Source organism: Fistularia commersonii, chromosome 29, assembly GCF_037954325.1.
Source record: "Fistularia commersonii isolate RoL2024-O1a breed Wild chromosome 29, RoL_Fcom_v1.0, whole genome shotgun sequence".
NCBI lineage: Eukaryota > Metazoa > Chordata > Actinopteri > Syngnathiformes > Fistulariidae > Fistularia > Fistularia commersonii.
The window spans coordinates 3,001,724-3,025,139 of NC_141312.1; the positions used below are offsets into that span (position 1 = coordinate 3,001,724).

General features: G+C 40.1%; 2 protein-coding genes across 2 annotated transcripts; one reads left to right on the forward strand and one right to left on the reverse strand.

Moving 5' to 3' along the window:
• Nucleotides 1-1,914: 1,914 nt before the first annotated feature.
• Nucleotides 1,915-14,748, reverse strand: LOC147216651 (complement factor B-like). The gene is made up of 18 exons (XM_086177472.1): nucleotides 14,627-14,748; nucleotides 13,039-13,245; nucleotides 12,773-12,958; nucleotides 11,254-11,433; nucleotides 11,055-11,141; nucleotides 10,137-10,276; nucleotides 8,706-8,850; nucleotides 8,484-8,612; nucleotides 8,217-8,327; nucleotides 7,882-8,016; nucleotides 7,412-7,518; nucleotides 6,049-6,178; nucleotides 5,217-5,355; nucleotides 4,956-5,032; nucleotides 4,043-4,143; nucleotides 3,779-3,908; nucleotides 2,851-2,900; nucleotides 1,915-2,377 (listed from the first exon to the last, which is right to left on the reverse strand). The coding sequence occupies exons 1-18, from the start codon at nucleotides 14,679-14,681 to the stop codon at nucleotides 2,201-2,203; spliced, it is 2,286 nt and encodes a 761-aa protein (XP_086033598.1). The 5' UTR covers nucleotides 14,682-14,748; the 3' UTR covers nucleotides 1,915-2,200.
• Nucleotides 14,749-15,371: 623 nt separating this feature from the next.
• chek1 (checkpoint kinase 1) lies at nucleotides 15,372-23,004 on the forward strand. The gene is made up of 15 exons (XM_086177021.1): nucleotides 15,372-15,407; nucleotides 16,560-16,770; nucleotides 17,002-17,070; nucleotides 17,835-17,949; nucleotides 18,560-18,668; nucleotides 18,834-18,898; nucleotides 18,980-19,049; nucleotides 19,162-19,350; nucleotides 19,790-19,894; nucleotides 19,979-20,062; nucleotides 20,141-20,225; nucleotides 20,306-20,474; nucleotides 21,473-21,604; nucleotides 22,159-22,260; nucleotides 22,806-23,004. Exons 3-15 carry the CDS (start codon nucleotides 17,003-17,005, stop codon nucleotides 22,899-22,901), a joined length of 1,389 nt encoding a protein of 462 aa, XP_086033147.1. The 5' UTR covers nucleotides 15,372-15,407; nucleotides 16,560-16,770; nucleotide 17,002; the 3' UTR covers nucleotides 22,902-23,004.
• The last annotated feature ends 412 nt before the right edge of the window (nucleotides 23,005-23,416 follow it).

Below are 23,416 nucleotides of genomic sequence, written 5' to 3' on the forward strand. Positions count from 1 at the left end.
TAATGCATGAGGTAGTAAATATGAATGTGAATCTAAATAGGTATAAATAGAAGAAACAAGCGACAACAACAACAGTTAGGATAATAATAGATAACAGAAAAAAAAATAGTTAACAGAATTTGGACATGACGTTTAAAAGAGCGAGGTCGGGAGGCAGCCGTCGGCCAGATGCATCTCCGGACGGTCAGAGGATGAACTCTGTCTCTCGTCCGATGACAACTGCGATATGAAGGAATTAATTATAAATAAGCCTTAGATTGATTGAAAGTGTCCTTGTGGTTCTCTGCCTGCTGCTTTCTACTTATTAGCAAAGTCTTTTCATTTCACTTACTTTATTATTATTACTTTCGGGTGTAAGGGTTCCTGCTCCTTAGAGCTGTCGTTTTAAATGAAATGAACTGCGCTGCCATTACAAGGTGAATTTAAAGCTGGATGTGGAAATAGACCGAGAGGTTTAGCTTCGATTAAGACGCGAATTACTTTGATTTTTATTCATGTCAGGTTTCCTCCAAGCCGTTTCCTGTTGAAGCGTCGGGAGCGGCAGCTAAACGCGAACGCCCGGGCCTTTATGAGCAGAAATGGGGAAAACGTATATGTGTGCAGTTCTTAATGGTAGTCATTTCAGAAATAGCCCACAGGCTTGATTTAGAGCTCGCAGAGGGACGGATCAGCCAGAGTTTAAACAGCAAGATGCTTCATCAGGAATATTTCCGCGTAGCGCTGAACGGCCGGGACCAGAGTGGACTTTGGCATCCTGCGAGTCCAAACATCATGCTAATCGGTTTACGTCCGGCAGATTGATTTCGGTCAAAGCGTTTTAGCTTGGAAATTGAAGTCGGGGACGGCGAGGCTAGCCGGCCGCGCTCCGGTCCGGGGCCATAATAGAGAAGATGGAGGAAACAGAGACTTCAGGAGGGATTCAATAAGGAATGATCTTCATTCTTGTTTACAGCATCTGTGACCAGAAGATGGTTTCATTCAATTACGCTTCTCCCATTCATCGCTTCTCGCACGCAGTCCATCTCTGCCCTCCGGCCCCCTCCCTCTCTGACAATTACTGTTAAAGGGGATCCAAATGAATGCACCCATGGGAAGCCCACACACACACACACACACACACACACACATGGAGGTTTAGTCATGCAGCAGGTGGGCGGTTCAGCATGTCAAACAGACCTATTGTGCACATCGGGAATCCAACGCTTTTCTTTGACGCCGGACATATCGCCGATAGACGTCGGTACGAAGAATTGCTAAATGTACATTTTCGAAGCGGCGGATCCAGACGGCGACCGATCAGAGTTACAAGGTAAAAACGACGCGAGCCAAGGAAATGAATCTGATTTGTAACGCAACGGCCTCGTTTGTTTGTGGGCCGTAAAGGCACAATGGATGGAGAAGCTCAAGGATTTGCATCTCAAAGCCAAAAAAAAAAAAAAAAAAAAAAAGGAGAAAGCAGGATCTTTATGATGCACCAGAAGAACCTGACTATCCATTAAATTACATTTGAAGACTCGGACGTGGCCTCCTGCCAGACCCGCCGTCCGCATTGCGTAGGCCGCCACACGGAGCTGGAAACGGGCCCCGGGTCGCCGACCCGAGTGCGACTGTACCCACTCCATCAGCAGAACCGTGCTTCCACGAGCACATTTTGATGAAACCTTTTTTTAATGGCGACGTAAATAAAATTAAAAAAATGCATTTTTATGTTGCGGTTTTGCTAATGGGGTTGTTTCATATATATCACACTGTCCCGCTTCCACCTGAGGATGCATTATAAATCTGTCAGATGACGTCACGGGTGCCGTTTGGACCGTCTCTGTCACTTTTATATATTATTTTTTCTCCTCTGTTCTTCGTTTTTAACCACGACAACCACGATTTCGGCGAATGCAAGCAGAAGTGACCCATATGTATTGACAAAATACATTTTATTAAGGGAAGTGTACAATCGAGAGTTTGTGGGTATTACTTTAAAATCACATTTAACGGATGCCACTTTGGTAACTTTTTACAAAATGGACATGCTAAAGTATGTGAGAATATAGATAGAGGCCCACACATTCTCTCTTAATTCATAAAAACCTCTAACATGAGATGTCGGCAATTTTTCCATTGCAAAATCATAGAAATCCTTCAATCAGTAACACAGGAGAAAACGCTCAACATGAATCCAATAACTGAAATGAAACAAATGTATTTAGTTTTCTAAAAACTGAAGCGGTGCATACTCATCCTGTTCGTTGTTTCCAAGAATGGCTTTAAGGAAAGGTATGACGCTGAAAATATTGATGTGGAAATCTCTGGATTTGAGGTCGGAATAATAGAGGCCGCTACCCGAGCACAGAGTCTTGGTTCCCCAGCTGACAACGCCGACCTGCGGGAGAGAAAAACAGATATTTTACTGTCTCGCGTTAGAACCTGGCCGATAATAGGTTTTGGAGGGTAAAACAAAACAAAACAAGACTTTAAGCTGATTCTTTACCGATTTCCCTTCGCTAGTATTAATTATTAAAAGTATCAGCGGTGGAAATACATAATTCCCATTCTGAAATTATGATCTCATCTACTTTCAAGTAATATGTAAACAAAAGAAAAGACATTTGTGGTAGGAATTTAAAATCCAATATTGGACCCGAATGTATCAAAATGTCATTATCAAAGGATGTGTTGCTCTATTCGGTTCGGCTGCTTTTCAGATATCGGTGACAGAAGAGTTCATAAACCACATTAAACGTTCTGGTATTAACCGGCGTGCTGTCCCAGCTGACCGTTTAATCAAAATGTTTTGTACGTGACTTCTACGTGTGACCGTCCTCCTGTGCATGAAGGTGACGTGCAAATGCTGACCTGCACGGTGCGTCGCTCAGCTGTCTTGAACACGGCTCCTCCGGAGTCACCTGTCCCGACAAACGAAAAAGCACATTTCACCCAAACTAGTTCCCGGTCACAGATGGATGCCGTTGGGAGCGTGTCTCCAATTGCCAGGGGTTTTTGTCTGTGAGAATTCATGCTAGGCCAACGATTCTCAGAGTTGCAGACTTAAAACTGAAAGTTGGAAGGATATACCGAAGTTTTACCGGAGTTTTACTGAAGTTTTACCAGAGTCTTGCCAGAGTCTTACCGCAGTCTTACTGGAGTCTTACTTGAGTCGCAGCGCAGTCCCGCCATTAAGTTTAAGGTGATAATCTGGGGGGGGTTTAGATCAGTCTTTCCCTTGTGTTGAGCAAACGTGTTTGATATTATCAAGTCTTTACGGTGATGTAACACAATCCACAACCGATAGATGAGCTCAGACACAGGAAACCTGGCAGATAAACAATGGCCAGCGCCATATTGGCGGCGGAGATTGTATTTTTTCGCCGTATATGATCCGTATGGAGCGTCCAGATAGAGGAGCAGATAGCGGAGAAGGAAAAGCAATGACGTGAAACAGCAGAGGCTCTAAAAATACTCGGTAAAAACTCTACATGCCGGAAAGAAAAACTGCTGAAAGAATGGAGTTGTAGTCTTGTAAATAGTGGCCTTGTAAGATTCACAGTCTTTGTAAAATCCCAGTCTGAGACTAGGCTGAGACTGAACACTTAAAACTAGTCTTTAGATATGAGCAGTCGGGACATGACAGTTTTCCACGAGTTTTTTCCGAATCTAATCTTTCGACAGGGTTTCTATCCAACGGTGAAATGACAGACTTAATGCATTTTCTCCGAGAAAAACATAAAAATCAGTTTAAATGTAATGATAATATTGACAAGGGCATTAAACAAATAGAACCCACCCGTGCACGCGATGTGATCCCTGTAAGGACTCAGACCACCGGTGCACATGAAGTTATCCGTCACGGCGACCTTTGGATCTTTTGTGGTGATGCCTGGTGCCTCCAGAGCATGACTGATGCACTCATCTCTCTGCATTAGACAGTTGGAAGACAACATGCGCCTCAAAGTGAATCAAACGTTTGATCGAATTAGAGGAAGAGCAGAAACACACACACACACACACACACATGCACGCACACACGCAGGGTATATCCATTACTCACGTTATCTCCGAGCTTAGCGTGCACATCTTTTTCACTGACGATCTGGTCGCTCTTGGTCAGGAAGCTCAGTCTTTCAAGATGCGACTTTAAGAGGACCTCCTCTATAATTACACACCAACAGATGAAACACACATGAAAATAGGGCAACTAAAATGTAGTAATATGGGAATTAAATATACAGGACTGTCTCAGAAAATTAGAATATTGTGATAAAGTTCTTTATCTTCTGTAATGCAATTAAAAAAAAACAAAAATTACTTTTTCATTCTAATATTCTAATATTAGAATATCTAATATTCTAATAAATTCTAATATTCTAATATTCTATTCTAATATTTTGAGATAGGATTTTTGAGTTTTCTTAAGATGTAAGCCGGAATCAATAAAAGGCTTGCAATATTTCAGTTGATTTGTAATGAATCCAGAATGTATGACATTTTTGTTTTTGTAATTGCAATACAGAAGATAAAGAACTTTATCACAATATTCTAATTTTCTGAGACAGTCCTGTAGACGACGGACTGCGCTGACCGGAGAATAGTGACCAACTCTATTTTTGCCTCTTTTCAGCCCAATCTTTTTTACCTCTTTGAACTTCCTGCTCTTGAATTGTAAAATCATAAAGTGCACTTTTATTTTAAATTGATTATTTTCCATCCAGGTTGTCTATTAAGTTACATTTATGCTTGAAAACGAAGTTGATGTAAGAAGAAAGCAAGACCGTGACGTCGGGTTTTATCGTGTCGATTGGTTTGATGGTGAGCAAAAGCACGGAATATGTCACATCATTAGCTTATCTTTGTATAGAGATATAAAAAGACAATTTCTTTCATAATTTACTGCATGCCCGTTGCAAATTTGACTCTCCGGCTCTATGGATGGTGTAAGACGATTAGTAAAGATAAGGAGTCACCGTGTTGTTTGCAGGTTGTTGGACCGGTCAGTTGTAGCGCGTTACTGGTCTCCTGGGTGCAGGGGATGCAAATGGGTCTCGACACAAGAACAAAAGTGAAGATTCAATATTTTCAAGTGGGGAAAAAATAACATTCTTATTGTAATTTTACGATTCGCTAAACAAGTGAATGAACGGTTCCCGCACATTATGGGATTTTTTTCTGTTGAAAGCTTTAGGATACAAGAAATTTGTGAAAAATCCACGGACAGGACTTCCTACCTGGCAACGGGGGAGATTTTGACATCTTCTTCCAGTTGGATCAGAGCGACGTCATAGTCGTAGAATTCCTTCACCCCTTGGTCCTTCTTCGCTTTTACATTGTAGTTTGGGTGCAGCGTGAAACGTTTTACCTTTTTAACTGTAAGAGATGGATTTATTGGATTTATTTCATGGACTTATGTCCATGAAACAATAAAATAATAAAAAAAATAATACAGTAAATTTATAAAATAAAATAAAATAAAATGATATATAAAATAAGATTATAAAATGAAATAAGATAGAATGAAATGAAATGAAATAAAATAAAATAACTAAAATAAAGGCGTAAAATGAAATTAAAATAAAATAAATAAAATAAATTAAATGAAATACAATAACATTATATATAAAATAAATGTATAAAATGAAATCAAATGAAACAGGATACAATGAAATAAAATAAAATAAAATTATAAAATGCAATATGATACAATGAAATGAAATTAAATGAAATAAAGTAAAATAAAATAGCATAATAAATAAAATAAATTTATAAAATAAACTTGAAATAAAATAAAATACAATAAAGTGATAAATTAAATAAATGTATAAAATAAAATAAGAAACAATGAAATAAAATAAAATAAAATGATAAATAAAATAAACATATAGAATAACAAAAATTAAATTAAAATGTAATAAAATAACAAATGATATAAAATTATAAAATAAAATAAAATAAAATAAAATAAAATAAAATAAAATAAAATAAAATAAAATAAAATAAAATAAATGCTCAGCTTAAATACCAGCATGGTGAGTAAATGAGTAAAATCATTAATCCTCTTACAGATGCCGTGTCCATCGTCAATCGTTACCGTGACATGCTCGGCCAAGTCACCGAACTCGAAGCAGTGAGCAGCAGTCAGGACAAACTTGGACGTCGCCAGGGAGCCCATGCACTTCCTTGGATTTCCATTCTTCAAGTACAAATCAGAAACCGATCAGTGAAATTTACACATGCACGACTTAGAAGCAAGCAGTAATTCAGCGATTTTTGACAACAATTTGGAAAGGATGCCAAAAATCATTGCGGCGCCTGAGTTTTATCTCTCCAAATCGAACGATTTCACTGGTGCAACAGCCAGGATAATAACAGTGCAATTCCCGGGAGGCAATCAATTTTTTACTTTTATTAACAAAGGGGTTGACGTCCAAAATCTAACGTGCATGATCAGGCCCAGGACGTGCACAACCGTTACTTGAGATTTGATACTGATAGTGATACAGTGCAGGCCAATGGATAGCTTGGAAACAGAGGTAGAGAAAGGTGTGCAAGGAGGGTTGGTGAAGATCTGGGTAGAAGGATGCTGAGGTTGGAGGTCTGGAGGAGGACCAGGGAGGAGATTTATGGATGCAGGGAAGGAGGTTAGTTGGTGTGAGACAGGGGTGTCCAAACTTTTTGCAAAGAGGGCCATATTTAGCGAGGTGAAAAGGTGTGAGGGCCGACCGTTCAACCGAGCATTCTTTGAACCATTAACATTAAATGACAATCAACTATTTCGTGACATTTTTCATTGCAATCGGCATTCTTTTCATGTCTTAACACAGAACACAAATCTAAAGTTTTTACTCTGTCTGTCATATTTGAATACCACATAAAATGAGGAAAAAGTCCATCTGGAATAAGATTAAACATATATAGGTTCATTTGAAACAGTACATTTTATTCACTATTAAATGCTCACTTTGAACTTCTAAATTCAAAACATGTGAATAGGAAAATGCAGTGATATTAACAGTGAACAGTGATATAACTCAGAAGTACAAAGTATTAGTGCCATATGAATCCTTGTATTACTCCTGATCAAAAAGGGGAAATGCAGTGTTTTTCATTATTTCAATTTTAGATTCAGATCAAAAATACGAAATAGAAAAACGGGCCGCAGGACCGAATTGGATTTTGTTATCGATTTTTATGACGGAGGCTGCGGGCCGGTGGAAATTTAAACACGGGCCGCATTTGGCCCGCGGGCCGGACTTTGGACACGCCTGGTGTGAGAGAAGAGGATGCAGAGGAGGAGGTTAGACGAAGATAGAGCCCGAAGGAAAAGTGGAAGAAGGAGAAGAAGTCTATCTCCTGCCAGGATCATGCCTCAAGTCAGCGATTCTAAAAACCGACCCACGAAGATAAAAAATAGTGAACTATTGACCTGGATAACGATGAATGCGAACCATGGAAACATTTTCCTCTTGCTGTTCTTGTCACTAGTCTCATAGTTCTTGTGAAGGCCACACAAACCCTGCACTTCCTCTTCATCTGCAAGAGAAAAACACATCCAAATGACATTTTATGCTATAGCAATTACCGGAATATGGTAATCCAGATCTTATCGGGGTAAAACGATGGGATGTTATTGATTTCCATGATTACAGAGATGTTGTGGCCCTGCTTGTATCTTCATCCCTCTACCCAGATTTTCATCATCCCTCCCGTGCTCGTGTTTACGGCCCTAACATTAAAATCCATCTTGACACCCGAATAGGCTCAAGCGAGTCGCTTTCTGCTTTTCATTTGAACGCATCTCCAAATGCGTCCGTGGGAAGAATAAAACAAGCGGCGAGCAGAGAAACAAAGTGCAAAATGGTGCTTTTCGGACGCTCAAGACTTGAAAGGACGTACCGATGATGTCGTCGAACGTCTGCTCCAAATTTTCAAGCGTCATCAGCCTGAAAAAGTGCTGGCCGCCGGTCCCTGCCACCAGGGGCTCCAGGTCCGTTTGAAAGATCTCCGCGCCGATGGCAAAAATGTAAATATCTGTATCGGAATACGGAGCGTCAACTCGAGTCTGTTTGTTCAAAATGCCAGCAAGTACAATCAGTCATCCATTGTCTTTACTGGTAGGTCAGGGTGTTTGCTGGATCCGACAATTCAGCCAATCACAGAGTCTTAAACTTACATTTTCAGGAATGAATTGGAAAGGCTGATGGATGGATCTTTAAAAAAATTCCACTTACCGAGATAATCCTCCCTGGTTGGACTCCCGTTGTCATTAATTTGGTTCATGTAAACCATGTTTTTTATACCCTGAACAGTGGGTAAAGGTGAGCCGCCCATGTTATAAGCGCCTGCGTTGGAAACCGGACAAAAATGAGGTCAAACGTAATTTTCTTCAAGGAGATCCTTGATAATGTTCGCTTTTTTTTTGTCTTTTTTCCGTCAAGTTGCAAGAACTTGAAGAGCGCATGAATCGAAGGTGCTGAAATCACAGGGAGAGAAATTACCGTCTGTGAACACGATAATGACTTGACGTTGCTCTTTGAAAGCTTCATCTCCGACCTGCCTCTTCAAAAGGGACATCCGCTCCGAGAAGTTCTCAAAGACGCGGTTGAGATCCGTTCCCGTGTTTCTGTCTTCGAGCCAAAGGACACGCGTGGGTGGACTCGCGCCGCGGGCCGAAGGACAAACTTCATTTCCCGACCGCATCTCTGACTCATCTCACTCACCGTTTATTTTAAAACGCTCCACATCGCTCTTCACCTGGCTCAGTTTGACTTTCCCGTCGAAGAAGTTGAGAATATCGACGGCTTGGTATATCTCGGAGGAGAAAAAGAGGACGTGATAGTTTGGGGAGACGGAGAAGGAGGCGATCTGTGGAGACAGAGAGCACGAGCGCAGTTACGTTCTGTTTTGCGCTTGAACTTGAACGTGCCAACCCGAAGGACAACTTGCGACGCCGACGATCAGCATATCTGGTTTTCTGCAGTTTTGCACTGAAAGTCAGCCAGGAGATCTGCTCCGAGGAACATCGGCGCGGATTACGATGCATAATTCATAATGAAATTCACCTCTAATGGTCTCTTGTTCTGACGGCCAAATGGGATGGAATTATGTTTGCGAGTGTGCACGGGGGGGGGGACAAATGTGCCCCCAAAAGCGAGCCAGAAAAAGTTAAAGGCCTCGTATGTCCGCAACACCCATCTTTCAATAGAAATAGAGAAATGTATCTTTCTATCATGAATACTGTTATGATAAAATGAATGACTTTATCATTTCCCTATTGTCGCACATTAATGTTGACATACAAAATGAATTCTTGATAGTATTTAGGACGGAATGGGACGATCCATTCTTCATTATCATTACACTCAAGTGTGAGTCAAGTACAGAATCATCACTTTTGTCTTGTTGTTTTTCCCACTTTCCCACGTGACCGCCGTTTTTGCATTTTTAATTTTTTTTTTTTTTTTTAATGCAGCCCTTTTCATATGGGATAAGCAGTCCGTAGTAGAGTGTGTTTGGTTTTGAGAAGGAACTTGGCTTCCAAAATTGCCTGAATCATCAGGGAAGAACAATCTTACAAGAGAAAAAAATCGAACATCCTGTCACAGCATTCATTGGACGGAATCTAGATTGACAGGTGCCTTGACCAATCAGAATCAACTAAGAAACTTGGACTAACTGTGCTTTGCAAAATGTAAATGCTTCTTTATATGTTGTGTTTTAACATGTGAGGCCATAATATCTGAGAAACTATTAAACTACATGAGATTTCTGACTCTGATTCTCATTTGAGTTACTATGCAAAGGCCCATAAAACGACACAAGCAGTCAAGTAGTTGATTAAATGCTCAGACTCATGCTAACCACTATATTTCTTGCTTGTTTTCACAACTCAGCAGGATTATAGCCAGCATCCATCAGCAGCAGCTGCTGCATCTTTTGAGCAACAATCAGCTAAACAACCGGAGCCTCTCCCACGTCCCGACGCCCTGCTGACGCTTCAGATTCAGGGTGTTGTAAAAGGGCAGATGCGTGTCTGGAGCAGCAGCACTTTGCACCGAACGAGCACCGCACGACTTTTCAATTCCAACTGGTGTTTATTTGAAGGATACAAATGTGACGTCCACAGCTTGAGCAGGGAAGTCGCTTCTTACCTTAGAAATAAGTTTCAGGACAGCACTTCTGGCATGTTCGAAATGTTCTTCTTCAATGCTCTCAGAAATATCCATGGCGATGTAGATGTTCAGTGTGCCGTTTTTGGAAATTCTGATCTTTCTCCCCTCCTGTGTGTCATCTGATCAGCAACAAGAACAGCAACAAGAGCGTACATAGATAAGATAAGATAAGATAAGATAAGATAAGATAAGATAAGATAAGATAAGATAAGATAAGATAAGATAAGACAGGACAGGACAGGACAGGACAGGATAGGATAGGATAGGATAGGATAGGATAGGATAGGATAGGATAGGATAGGATAGGATAGGATAGGATAAAGTAAGATAAGATAAGATAAGATAAGATAAGATAAGATAAGATAAGATAAGATAAGATAAGATAAGATAAGACAAGACAAGACAAGACAAGACAAGACAAGACAAGACAAGACAAGACAAGACAGGACAGGACAGGACAGGACAGGACGGGACAGGATAGGATAGGATAGGATAGGATAAGATAAGATAAGATAAGATAAGATAAACTTTATTGATCCCCAAAGGGGAAATACCTTTGTCACAGCAGCGTAACAGTTATGTCAAAAAAAAGGAAATAAATATGAATATAAATATGAGTATTAATATAAATAGAAAGCCAGAAGACAGGATATAGCAAGACAAAAGCAAAAAATCCACAAATAAATAGACAGCAGGGTGGACAACAGATAACAACAACATCAACATGCAACTCCCTCAGTCGCACATCTGGGCAATTTTTAGGGTCAACATGTTTTTTTTGGACTATGTGAGGAAAAAGCAGAGAACCCAGAGAAAACCCTCGCAGACACGGGGGAAGAACGTGAACACGTCACACTTGAGCTTTGTTTGATGCTAATAACTATTATCCCATCTTACCTAAGGACTCCAGAGTGGTGAGGCTGTTTTTGATTGCGCTTCCGAACGCCTGCGACACCTCCAGGGAAGTATCATAGGTGTGGCGGTCTTCAAGAGAAAAACAGTCGATGACGAATTTGCACATTGTACTTTACATTTGTGTGTCATTAGCAATTTGCTGTCGAACGTTGCCGACTTCAACGTGCAAATGGCATCTTACAGTAGCACGCCGGTTCGTTCCCGGTCCACTCGCCGTCCTCCCGACACACCCTCTCCTGGGATCCCACCAAAAACTGGTTGGCGATGCAGCCGTACGTCACTCTATCGTCGATTCCAAATCCGTTTCCCGTTCTCCAGGTGCCGGCCGGGATACCAGGGTCGGCACAGCCATTCCCGTTTGCTGGAGAAGATTTGGAGGTGAACGAAAGCAAGGGTCACAATCAGAGAAATAGTTGAGAATTAGTGTATAAATAAAAAAGCCTAACTCCTTACAGCAGGATATTCTACAATGGGTCTTTAATTAATATTAAAAATAGATTTCAGTTCACGTGTGGCTTGTTGGTGACGTTAGTGAAACATGTGCACAGTTTTTAAATGCCCACAGCCCGAGTTTACGGCCACTTTTATTAATGTTATAGTTCTTTAAAAAGGGTTTTTATGAGGAGACTCGGTGAAGGAAAGTAAAAGGACATTGCACAACGTATGAGAAGATAAGAATAAACTTTATTGATCCCCATTGGGAAAATTCCTTTGTCACAGCAGCATAATAGTTATAATGTTAAAAAAAAAAAAAATATGATTATAACTTAAAATAGAAAGACAGAAGATAGCAAGACATCCACAAATAAATAGACAGCAGACAACAACAATATCAGGGACAACATCAAGGAACAGAGAGGGTGAAAAATACACCAGAACTGAACGACAATATTAATAGAGTGATTAAAAATATATAGCAATGGATAAAATAAATGAACAAAAATAGTCAGGATGTGTGCGGGCTGGGACAAACAAGGATAAGAAAGACAGCATGGTTAGCATGTGAATTAGTGAGGAAGTGAATGGAGTAGGTTAGTGAGATATGTGTTTCCTTGTAAGTGAAAATTCTTATTTTCTTGTCTACAGTGAAGCCAGATAGGTAGCAGAAAAGAGCAAAACAATAAATAATAAGCATATTATTGCAACAAGATGTAAACAGTGCAAAGATCAACAAGTACAACATTGTCATAAACCGAAAGAGTCAGCAAGACGCATCTCTCCATTTGCGGATTTATTCTTTATACGGCTCTTAAAATGACTGGAAAATTGGAATTACCTTTAAATTTGCTACATCAATATGTTTTGTTTCGCCCCAAAAACATACGGTTCACATTTTACAATCTTACAGTTTTTGAACTTGACTGTTCGGAAATGCTTTAAATCTATGAAGTAATTGAAAAAAACACATTTTTTTAAGCAGTGCCCGATGAACGGATTGTGTGTGTTTACTGTAAAAACCAAAATAACGGCTCTCTTCCAGTGAGGTGAGCCGGGGCCTCTGGTGTTTTCTATCCCGGCTCACTGGGATGATTTCCACACTAAATGGAATGGGACCGTAATTTAATAAATGCACTTACACCTTAGTTTCCCCTGGATTGATCAGTGAAAGTGGTGTTCTAAGGTGTGTGGAAGTGGAGGACCAGGACCTTATCTGGATTAAATAAGAATAAAAAAAATCTGGCGGAGAAGGAGGGACTTACTGTCTCGGCTGCAGATGGGAGTGGAGCCGCTCCACTTCCCGTTCGGTAAGCAGACGCGTCTTTTAGAGCCACGTAGTTTATATCCAGTGTAGCACTCGTACGTGGTCTCGTTATTCACAAAGTAAGTCTCCTGAGGAGGGTTTACTTGTCCGAACTCCATCACCGTGGGGTCCGGACACTCCACCACTGCAAGATCAGAGGGTCAGAGGTCGGCTTTTCTCGTGGAGTGAAGCCGAAGGACGCAAACCGGGCCGAGGCTCACTTACGTCGGCATCTCAGAAGCGGATACTTTCTGGGTGGCGGGTTCCACTTGTTGTTAAGCTGGCACATGCGGGTCATTACGGGGTAGGGGTAGTAGCCTTCGGGACACTGGTAGATCAACATGCTATGAATGGCAAACTGCTTGGTCAGTTTGTATTGACCTCCTTGAATGTCGAGACCGTTACTGGTACAATTGCACCGCACCTCCACACCTGGAATCAGAAGCGAGCGATCAGATCGGGAGATTACATTACATTACATTACATTACATTACATTGCATTTGGCAGACGCTTTTATCCAAAGCGACTTACAATAGAGGACATAGGGACTGCAAATACACTTGCAAATACACGATGCACAGGAGATGTACAGAACAGTAAGCTTGGGTTAGTGAGGGCTTTTTTTTTTTTTGGACAGAGACACACAAACGTACACACACACACACACACACACTGCATAGCCTAACTTGCTGCCAACCTGATCTGGGGCATCAGCGCAGTAAAAAGTCCTGAAAGAGAAACGTTTTTACCTGTTTCTTGAAGGTTGAGAGAGATGATGCTAGTCTTGTTGCTTCTGGGAGTTTGTTCCACCACTGAGGTAGTAGAACTGAGAACAGTTTTGCCCGAGATCGCTTAGAGCGAGCAAAAGGTACTGCTAATAGGAGATGCGTCTGTGCTTGCAGGACGCGGGCCGAGCGACACCGAGCAGTTGATTTATACCGTGCGTATACTCAAACAAAAGTTAAAACTTCTTAAAAAGTGATAAAAATGAGAAAACGCAGGAGTCAAAACACACCAAACGGGAGATGGCAATAACCACAATCATTCCAGTGATCATTTCAGGAGAACGACTTGAATCTAAATGGTTACACGTAAGCTGAAAGTCAAGTATTCTTACACAAAAAAATGAAAAAGTCTCACGTATGTACGGAATATATTCATAAGAAGTGAAATGAAAACTTCTTCCAATTTGTGCCCGTAGAATTCGGGGTAGGAGGATTGTTTTCTTTCACTTCACAATGTAGGTCAAATAAACTTTGACATGCGCCGACTTTCTTCGGCTCAGTTGAAACGCTCATATTTTCAAGCGCGCACCAGAGTGCTGCAGGGGAAAACACGTCGCTCATTAACCCTCATATTATGTTAAGGTTCAATTTGACCCATTTCACCCATTGACCCAATGGGTCAAATTGACCCTTAACATAACATGAGGGTTAATAACTGGACTCTTCAGATCGCTGGATGTCACTGCTTACAGTTGTTATTGTTGTCTTCCCGTCTGAGTGTTTTCAGTCTTATTTTCTCTCATTACTATCACTTTTCTCTCCATTTATCTCAAGGGAGAACCAAGAACTGATTAATAATCAATGATTCTGTCTGCTAAATTGCACTCAAATTGCACTCAAATTGCAAAATACAGATGTTCTAATTTCATTCTTAATATTTTATGTTGTTTGAAATGCGGGACAACATTGATCGCCTATAAATTGATATGCATTTTGTTAATTTAACCGTTTTACCACATTCATACTGTTGTTGTTACAGATTATTGTTTGTTAAAATACCTTCAATTAAATAGAAAAATGAACTCACCCATGAGGAGACATGAAATTGCTGCGAACAAAAATGAGCATACGGAGGGTCCCATGTTGGAGGTTTAACAAAACTGAAATGAGGGTGTTTTTTTTCTTCCCCCAAGCAAGTTAGTATATTTCAAAATACTCAATGATGTCCAGGAAGGGGCCGGGACAAATTAAAAGCGCCGGGTTACTTATTAACATCATGACAAATACAAGGCGATCAATATCACCAAAAAATCCCAGGAAGATTTCACTCAAAGTTTTTTGTATTGCACTATATCTATTTTTTTAAATAACTTGAATGTGTGCTTTTATTCAATGTCATTTGTATTTAAAAAAAAAAGGCAAGTTGTGATTAATTATATTTTGAGGATAAAAGTAATTTGTTGTGTCTTTTGTACAGCTGTTTTTTTTAACATGCATGAATATGTATGAGATTATATAGTTATAATATAGTAGCACCTCCTTTCGCCATGCTGGATATTTCACCATTTGTAAATTTACTCTCTGTGTGGAATAAACAAAGTCATTGTGAAACCAAGACAAAGTACACAGCCACTTGCTTCATCAATTCCCAAAACTTGCAGGCTAATTTCTGCCCTGAATATTGACATGCTGATTCACATATTGATCTCCCGCTCTGCAATTCAGTGCTGTTACCTCAAGCCCTGCCTTACCCGTAATGTGCTCAATCGCTTAACGTGCGTGTCACTGAGATCGTCATGGATTTCTTTCAAAGCTGGAAGTTAAGCCGAGAACAATCTGTTTGAGGTCTAGAAGGCTGATGATATGTGGTAAATGATATTTAATGTGTGAGGATACTATCACATTATGGGTTTGCAATATCAATATCACTACAAGAGTCATGCGGATATGGTTTGCATCCATATTTTGGGTATGATGGGTTTTATCTCAACCCCTTTTTCAATTTGACAACTTTTGGGATGGATTATTGCTGACTTTTTCTTTTAATTCTCTTTTTCTGTTAACATTTTAGAGCTGACTAATATAAAGGGGGAATATCATTATGGGAATTCAAAAGTTCTGTTAATGTCATTGGCGTTTGCTTCACAAAGCACTGTTCTGGATTTAAGTTTTATAAATGACTGTAAAACCTTTTTTGTTTCAGGTCTTTGTGGGGTTCTCAGAGTATTGACGACCCATTAGGATCGGTGACCTAAACTTAATAGCTATTTTCCCAATAAAAAAAAACAAAACACAGCAAATGGACTACGAAGTAGGGGGCACTTCTTGTGGGGGACGTTGTGTTATTCCAGGGTCAGACAGAAAAGTACCATCGGTAGCAAAAGCACTGAACCCATTTACTTCCAGTTGAGTTGCTAGGAATGGATCATTGGTTTAATTTCCAACTTGCTCCTTTTGTGCCTCCTTGTGGAAGCATTACATTGCTGCAGAAGAGAGGGAGAGGGCGACACTGCCCTTGAAATTCAAATTAGGGCAATAATATTGGGCACATTAAAAAAATAGAAAATCTGACCAATTAAATCATGTATTTAAAAAACAATGAAAATATGTTTGATGTGTCAAATCAATTTCATGAGAACGATAATCTGACAAAAATATCAAGAATATTATGTTTGTCATTACCTTCAACACCAACAAATGAGTGATATAATGTTCATTCTCACATGCGCTTTTATGGTACATCCTTTCGTTTTATTATTACTTTTTCATTCTTAAACCGTTTGTAATAGTTCTTTGCACGTCATGGGCTAAATCATTTAAACCATGTGCAATATTAATCTCAGTACCATGGGTTATATTAGCCTCAATATCATGTGCAATATATTTCTCTATTACTGTCATGTCATGTCAGGTTTAATACTACCCTGCACGTAGCAATTCTGGAGCAATCTGGGACCACAATTTCCTTCGGTATTAACAAAGTTTTATCATCTCGTCTTTCTTATTTTATCCAAATCGAGGAAGACGAATGTGTGCCTGCTGTTTCCCTGGAAAACTGAAAAGATTAGTTTAGGGGCGGGGCCAAAAGGCAGGGACCGGAAGCGGAAATGACGCAGTGACGGACGCAAAACATCAACCCGCCAAACTTAACTGCGCAGCGGAGTGTTTGCTAAGACACGGACGGCCGAGGGAGTTTCTGCAGAAGGGTTTTGGACAACTGTCGGTCCGAAAGTGAGTAATTTGTTTAACTGTGACTGTCTTTATAATCTGTCGTTATGTTTGACAGTTTAATGAAGTCATCTGTCTATGTCTCTCTGTCCGATTATCCATTTTTAGCTATCTTTTAAGAGTAGCACCGGTGATGCTAACTGACGGCTAGCAGAGCACCTTTAAAAAGGACGAGATTTAAAATGACTCCTCGCAGTAACTAAACATCTTCTCTGTCCGTGTTTCTGTGTTCAGCATGACGGCAATTCCTTTCGTAAAGGACTGGGATGTCGTCCAGACTCTGGGAGAAGGAGCTTATGGAGAGTATGTATTTTATTTATTTGTCAAGGGACCGTATCCAACAAACAGTAATCCCACATACGGGGTTAGAGATGCTTGTATTAGATTTAGCTAAAGTTAATATTTACTAGATACCATACAGTACAGAAGAGGTTTACAAATATAATAAAGTGCAAAAAAAGCACATGTAAGTGTATTTCTATAGTTCATAAACATGTCGGCATAAGTCAAAACAGTACATAAAACATTGATGCTCTAAATTGAAATCCTGTAACTGGGTCCTTCATATAGTGTCACCGTGCTCTGGTCAGTACTGACAACACGGATTAATCCAAAAGGCTTTGGATAAAAGCGTCTGTCAAATGACTGTATTGTAAACAATAATTTTAACTTAATTGTAAAACTATGATGATTTGTAATGTTATTATGCTGTTTGCTCTAACCAACCTTTATAACATCAACCATGATGAATCTGCCATGAATGTCCACCACAAAGTGATAAAATGACTAAAATAAGACATTTCAGTTTTATATTAAAGATGAAGAATATGTCACACTACTGTTTTGAGAGTGTAATTTACCCAATAGTGTCTTGTGACCTGTTATATTCAAAGTATTTTAAGTAATTTGGTTGATACCATAAACCTGTTATCATTGTTTTGTTACTAATGGAATGGCATGGAACAACTCGAACCCAAACTGTGCCTTCTGACACTATCTGATAATCATAACATTAACTTTCAGATTGAATTTTGTCTATCTATCTGTCTGTCTGTCTGCATTGTCAGAGTGAAGCTCCTGGTGAACAGACAGACTGAGGAGGCGGTTGCAGTGAAAGTCATCGATACCTCTCAGGCAAAAGAATGTGCAGATAATGTCAAGAAGGAAGTTATTGTCCATAAGGTAGGTCTGACCCCTTTGGATTTGAATAATCCTTGTAAGAAGTTTTAAAAAGCAGCTTTTAGGTTGGATTGTAAGCAATTGTTTTGTCTGAACTGAATCCTAAGTTTTATGCATTATCCTCTATCCAACCTCACTTTTTGTACCTGCCACTGAAACAAAGTTATACTCATTTCGCACTGTTTTCAGTTCAGTAAAGATGGACAACAACAATCTTCAGAAGAGCTTAAATTGGCATCAGAGGGACAATGCAGTTGTTAATTTAAATGATCCAAAAATCTGACACAAGACTCAAACGTGCAAAATACCAACAGCATGATAACATAATTTACATTAGGATGTTTGAAAGACTTCATAACACAGCACAACATCTGCCATTGTCAGTGTCTGAATCAAATGGGCTTCATGAGGTGCCAAGGCATTATTTTTAGATGAAAGTAAGATGAAAGTCCCCCCCCCCCAAAAAAAAAAAAATGTGTTGGATATTTGTGTTCTTGAATGTCTCACTAAAAAATACCATGAAGTCACTTTGCACACTCAAACATTAGCAGACGACAGAGAATACACTTTGGCGTGAGTGATGACATTCAACTTTGCCTGGCACTGTTCGTAGATGTTGAACCACCCAAACATCGTACGTCTTTTCGGCCAGCGTAAGGAAGGGCCAACCATGTATTTGTTCCTGGAGTACTGCACCGGAGGAGAACTCTTCGACCGCATTGGTGAGACACAAAAACACACACAAGCAAAGTGACAGTATGTTTTGCTGTCTCAAAGCACCTCAGAATACTCTTACAGAGATCCTACTCTTCAGTTTCTTCTTCTTGCTCCTCTGTCTTCATTTGAGTCAGATTTAAATGTTTCTTACGGCTCATTTTATCATCTAGAGCCTGATATTGGGATGCCTGAGAGGGATGCCCACAGATTTTTCCAGCAGCTCATAGCCGCTGTGGTGAGTGAATGGAAAGGATGTGGATATAACCTGCTCCTCCTCCTTCAGCTGGTAGTTAATCTGCAGTTTCGCCTCTTTTAGGAATATCTCCACAACATGGGCATTACACATCGAGACATCAAGCCAGAGAACATTTTGCTGGATGACAAAGGTAAAAAGATAAACAAACACACTGCTACATGTGTTCAAGTGCAACAAAATAATAGTGCAAACAATTTGTAGCTCATCTTTTTGATTTCTGCCTGCTGTCCTGTTTCCTCCAGATAACCTGAAGCTGACAGATTTTGGCCTGGCGACCATGTTTCGTTTCAAGGGACGAGAACGGCTCCTCAATCGACTCTGCGGGACTCTTCCTTATGTGGCCCAGGAGCTTCTCAGCCAGACAGAATACAAGGCTCAGCCTGCAGACATCTGGGCGTGTGGGATTGTCCTCACAGCCATGCTGGCTGGAGGTAGGATCAGACGTCCGTTCGGGTCCATCCTAACAGGGCATTTGTGCATAATCTGTATTTCAATTGAGTAATGCATTCCTAATACATTCCAACAAGCATTGCTTACTGTCCAAAAATAGTGCTCAAGGGCAGCTATTGTAATAGGAAGGACCACATGGAGAGCTTGGTCATGTATTCAATTAAAACAATTATAAGAATGATAATGTGACAATACGGTGTTATTTAGAATAATTCTTTTACTCTGAAATTATGGCAAAACCTTTCATGCAAGAACCTCATATCAATTTTTTTGGTATATTTGCCCAGATTAAAATACATGTTGTCAAAAGAAGGGAAGGCACTTATCTTTAGTAACTTGGATACTCTCAAGAAGAGCCTTTAGTTGTCATTCCAGTCACGGACAGTGTGAGGAACATTCCTTCTGTTGCTTCCTGTGCAGAGCTGCCGTGGGACCAGCCCACTGAGAGCTGTCAGGAATATTCAGATTGGATCCAGAAGAAAACTTACTTGTCTCCTTGGAAGAAAATAGAGCCTCCGCCTCTTAGTAAGCCAGCATAGCAATAGCATAAAAACATACACTTGCTCATTTTGAGTTTTACAGAATTTAACGGTCTCCTTATCTGGTCAGGTCTGCTGTTCAAACTACTGCACCCCGATGCAGACAAACGTATCACCATCGCTGACGTCCAGAAGGACCCCTGGTTTGTCCATGGCAAGTCCCCGAAATTAGCTCGGCAGTATCATTTTACCACGGTGAAGTGAGTTTTGTCTGATTTGGATTTCTCTCCAGGAGTGAAAAGACCAGCGGCTTCTCTCGCCTCGGCGAGGAACACGCGCCTGCGGACTGATCTGGGACTCAAATCCAGGAGCGAAAGGTGAGAATGTGTCTCTTTAACCAGCAGATGTTTGTTCTCTCTGTGCTTGTGATGTCAGCTTCTCCTCCACGTCGTTGCAGCGACGACAGGATACAGATTTCCAGCTCTCAGCCAGATCTGGCTGCAGGCGGCTGGGAGGCCATGCTGCTAATCAGTCAAACCGGAGGTCAGGTCAGCTTCTCTCAGCCCACCAGGCCTGAACACATGTTACTGGGCAGTCAGCTGCTGGGAACGCCAGGTGCCAGCCAGGTAACTCACTTGCTCTTAAAGCTGGGAAGTTTGTTTAAACTGTAACACCATATTCAAAAGCCTGTTTTTCATGCTGGGGTGGAACAGAAACCGAATGTCCACCATAGTTTGCAGTTTCGTATTCACTGTTTTGTGCATGTTCTTCATGCAAAGACAGCACTGCTCAATGAAATACATACGGTTTGTTTGATATGAAACTTAGAGCACTGCTAATATTCCATTGATTTGTTGATATTTGATTGGATTTTGAATTGGACTCCTTGTCACTTTCTTCGTAATTTGCAAAAAGTAATTGAAAGGAGTAATTATTACAAAATTCCACCTTAGAATCGTGGTTTACCTGGAAGGTTACACAAGAATAATTTGATTGGATTTTGAATTGGACTCCTTGTCACTTTCTTCGTAATTTGCAAAAAGTAATTGAAAGGAGTAATTATTACAAAATTCTACATTAGGATCGTGGTTTACCTGGAAAGTTAAAATGAAATTGAAAATGAAGTTAAAGTTAAAATGAAAAACATACAGTTTGTTTGATGAGAAACCTAGAGTACTGCTAATATTCCATTGATTTGTTGATCTTTGATTGGATTTTGAATCGGACTCCTTGTCACTTTCTTCGTAATTTGCAAAAGAAATTGAAAGGAGTAATTATTACAAAATTCTACATTAGGATCGTGGTTTACCTGGAAAGTTACACAAGAATATTTTGAATAAAGATCTTCTTCTTTTCCGTTCAGCTTTTCCTTTCAGGGGTCGGAATTAGCCTTTTTCATCCAACCCTTTTTCATCCGAGCCTATTCTCTGTACCCTCCTTTGTCACCATATCTTGAATATCTTGAATTTCGATTCTAAAAGTAAAATCATTTACAACAATTCTCACAGACCAGCAACCCTCCTAGAATTTCAAGCAATTATGAGAGAAAGGGATGCTCTGTGTCCATGAAGGTGTTGCTGTTTTTTTTTTTACTGTGTATTTCAACTGAATTTCTCCTTTTTAGACCCCATGGCAGAGATTAGTTCGCAGAATGACTCGCTTCTTCACCACAGTCAACGCCGACGCCTCCATATCGGCCCTAAAAGACGCCTGTGACAGCCTGGTTCTCGGCTTTAAGATTAACTGCACCAATCAGGTAAATGAAGACAAGCAGATGGAGTGGTTATTGGATCAGGAGTTCTTTCTCCATGAATAGAAATGGAGAAGATGCACTTTTAAAATAATTAAAACAACATAATATTTATAGTTTTCAGCGTTCTAGTCACCATAGGAGTGTCACTTTCAGAAAAATCAGAAATTCTTTATTCACCGAGTAGTTTCCACGCAGAAGAAAATTTGGTGTGGTTCAGCCGTGCCCAGCACACATCGAATAATAATAAAGATAAAATTAAAGCACTAAAAAAATATTTAATGAGACCTAATGAAAGTATATGTGGCTGTTTGCAGCCCTTGTGTGGTGGTGTGTTAGAAATGACAAATTCTGTCTTCATGGGTCATATTATAATTAAAAGGAGAGACGGTCCGGGATGCATATCAAATTTACCTGCATATTTCGGTTGGTTTGTTGGAAAGGACGGTTGACTTCTATGCTGAGAACAGTTATTAGAACCAATATAAGCGTTTTACATGTGCATGAATGAGTTCTGTCTTTGTTTTACTTTTGAGCACGACATGTCTGTTTGTCTCCAGGTGACGGTGAGCATGCTGGACAAGCGGAACAGTAAACTCATCTTTAAAGTTCATTTGTTCGAGATGAACCAGAGAGTTCTGTTAGACTTCAGGCTGTCTAAGGTGATCTTTTAAAATTCAAAGTCCTAAATGTGGTGTTCTATTACACACAACACACACACACAGACCTTGGTGGATAGTCAGTTTCCGAGAATATTTGGAATATTGTCTTACTAGATGAGCAGTTTAACCCTCGAGCTGCAGGTGAATCTGAGTCTATCAAACACGGAAGTGCTGCATATTAACTGCTGAAATGTAAATGTGACTCGGTTGTCCAGATAACCGGGTAATTAACAAGAAACAGGCTTTTTTTCCCTGGAAAATTGTTACCCCAGCATGTGGAAATAACAAATGGCACATTACCCAAAATGAGTGTTTTCCTTCAATTTTGGTTTACATTGCATTTGGAAAACGGCTGTATTGATTTGCAGGCACATCGCAAATGCTTACATTCCTTTATCAGACGTGCAGTACAGCACAAGATGATATTCAAGCCACCAAAGAGGAAAAGTGGCAGTTCCAAATGAAAAATGTGGATTCTGTTATTCTAAGCGAAAGTTTTATCTCTGCATGGCCATTAAGCTAACTGTGTCTGCATCTCTTCCCAGGGTGATGGTTTGGAATTCAAGCGACTCTTTGTGAAGCTAAAGCAGAGGATGTGTGACGTGGTCAGCTCTCAGAAGATTTTGCTCCCAGCAACCTGAAACACTTTGTGTTTATTGAGACCAACTGCTCTCGTCTCTGAAGGTTTCTGTGAAGCGATATTACCGTAAATATATTCTGTTGTATATAGTGCTCTTGAAGTAGTGTCACAAATATCAAATATCCTTTTAAAATTTTGTATTTGTGGTATGTAACTCTTATCATATCAGTTTTATTAAAATATTAAAAACTGAAAGTTTTACCGCTTAAACCAAGTTTTTTCCCCTGCAGAAAATGTTTACAAGTAATCAGATTGACCAGATTGGATTAGAAAAGCATCATGTAAACACAGCGATCGGAGGCTTTTGACCCGATCACTTCCTTGCATGTAAACACCGCGGGGTAGCGATGACCTTTTGCACGTGACTATGAGACCCGGAGAAGCCAAAGTAAAGATTCAAGAGCACAATTTGGGTCCATTTCCAATAGAGAACAACACAAAAGTCAAAAACTGGAAGCTGGCACACAGCAGGGAGGAAAAGGCACAGCTTTTCTACTATTTCTGTTTCTGGATTGT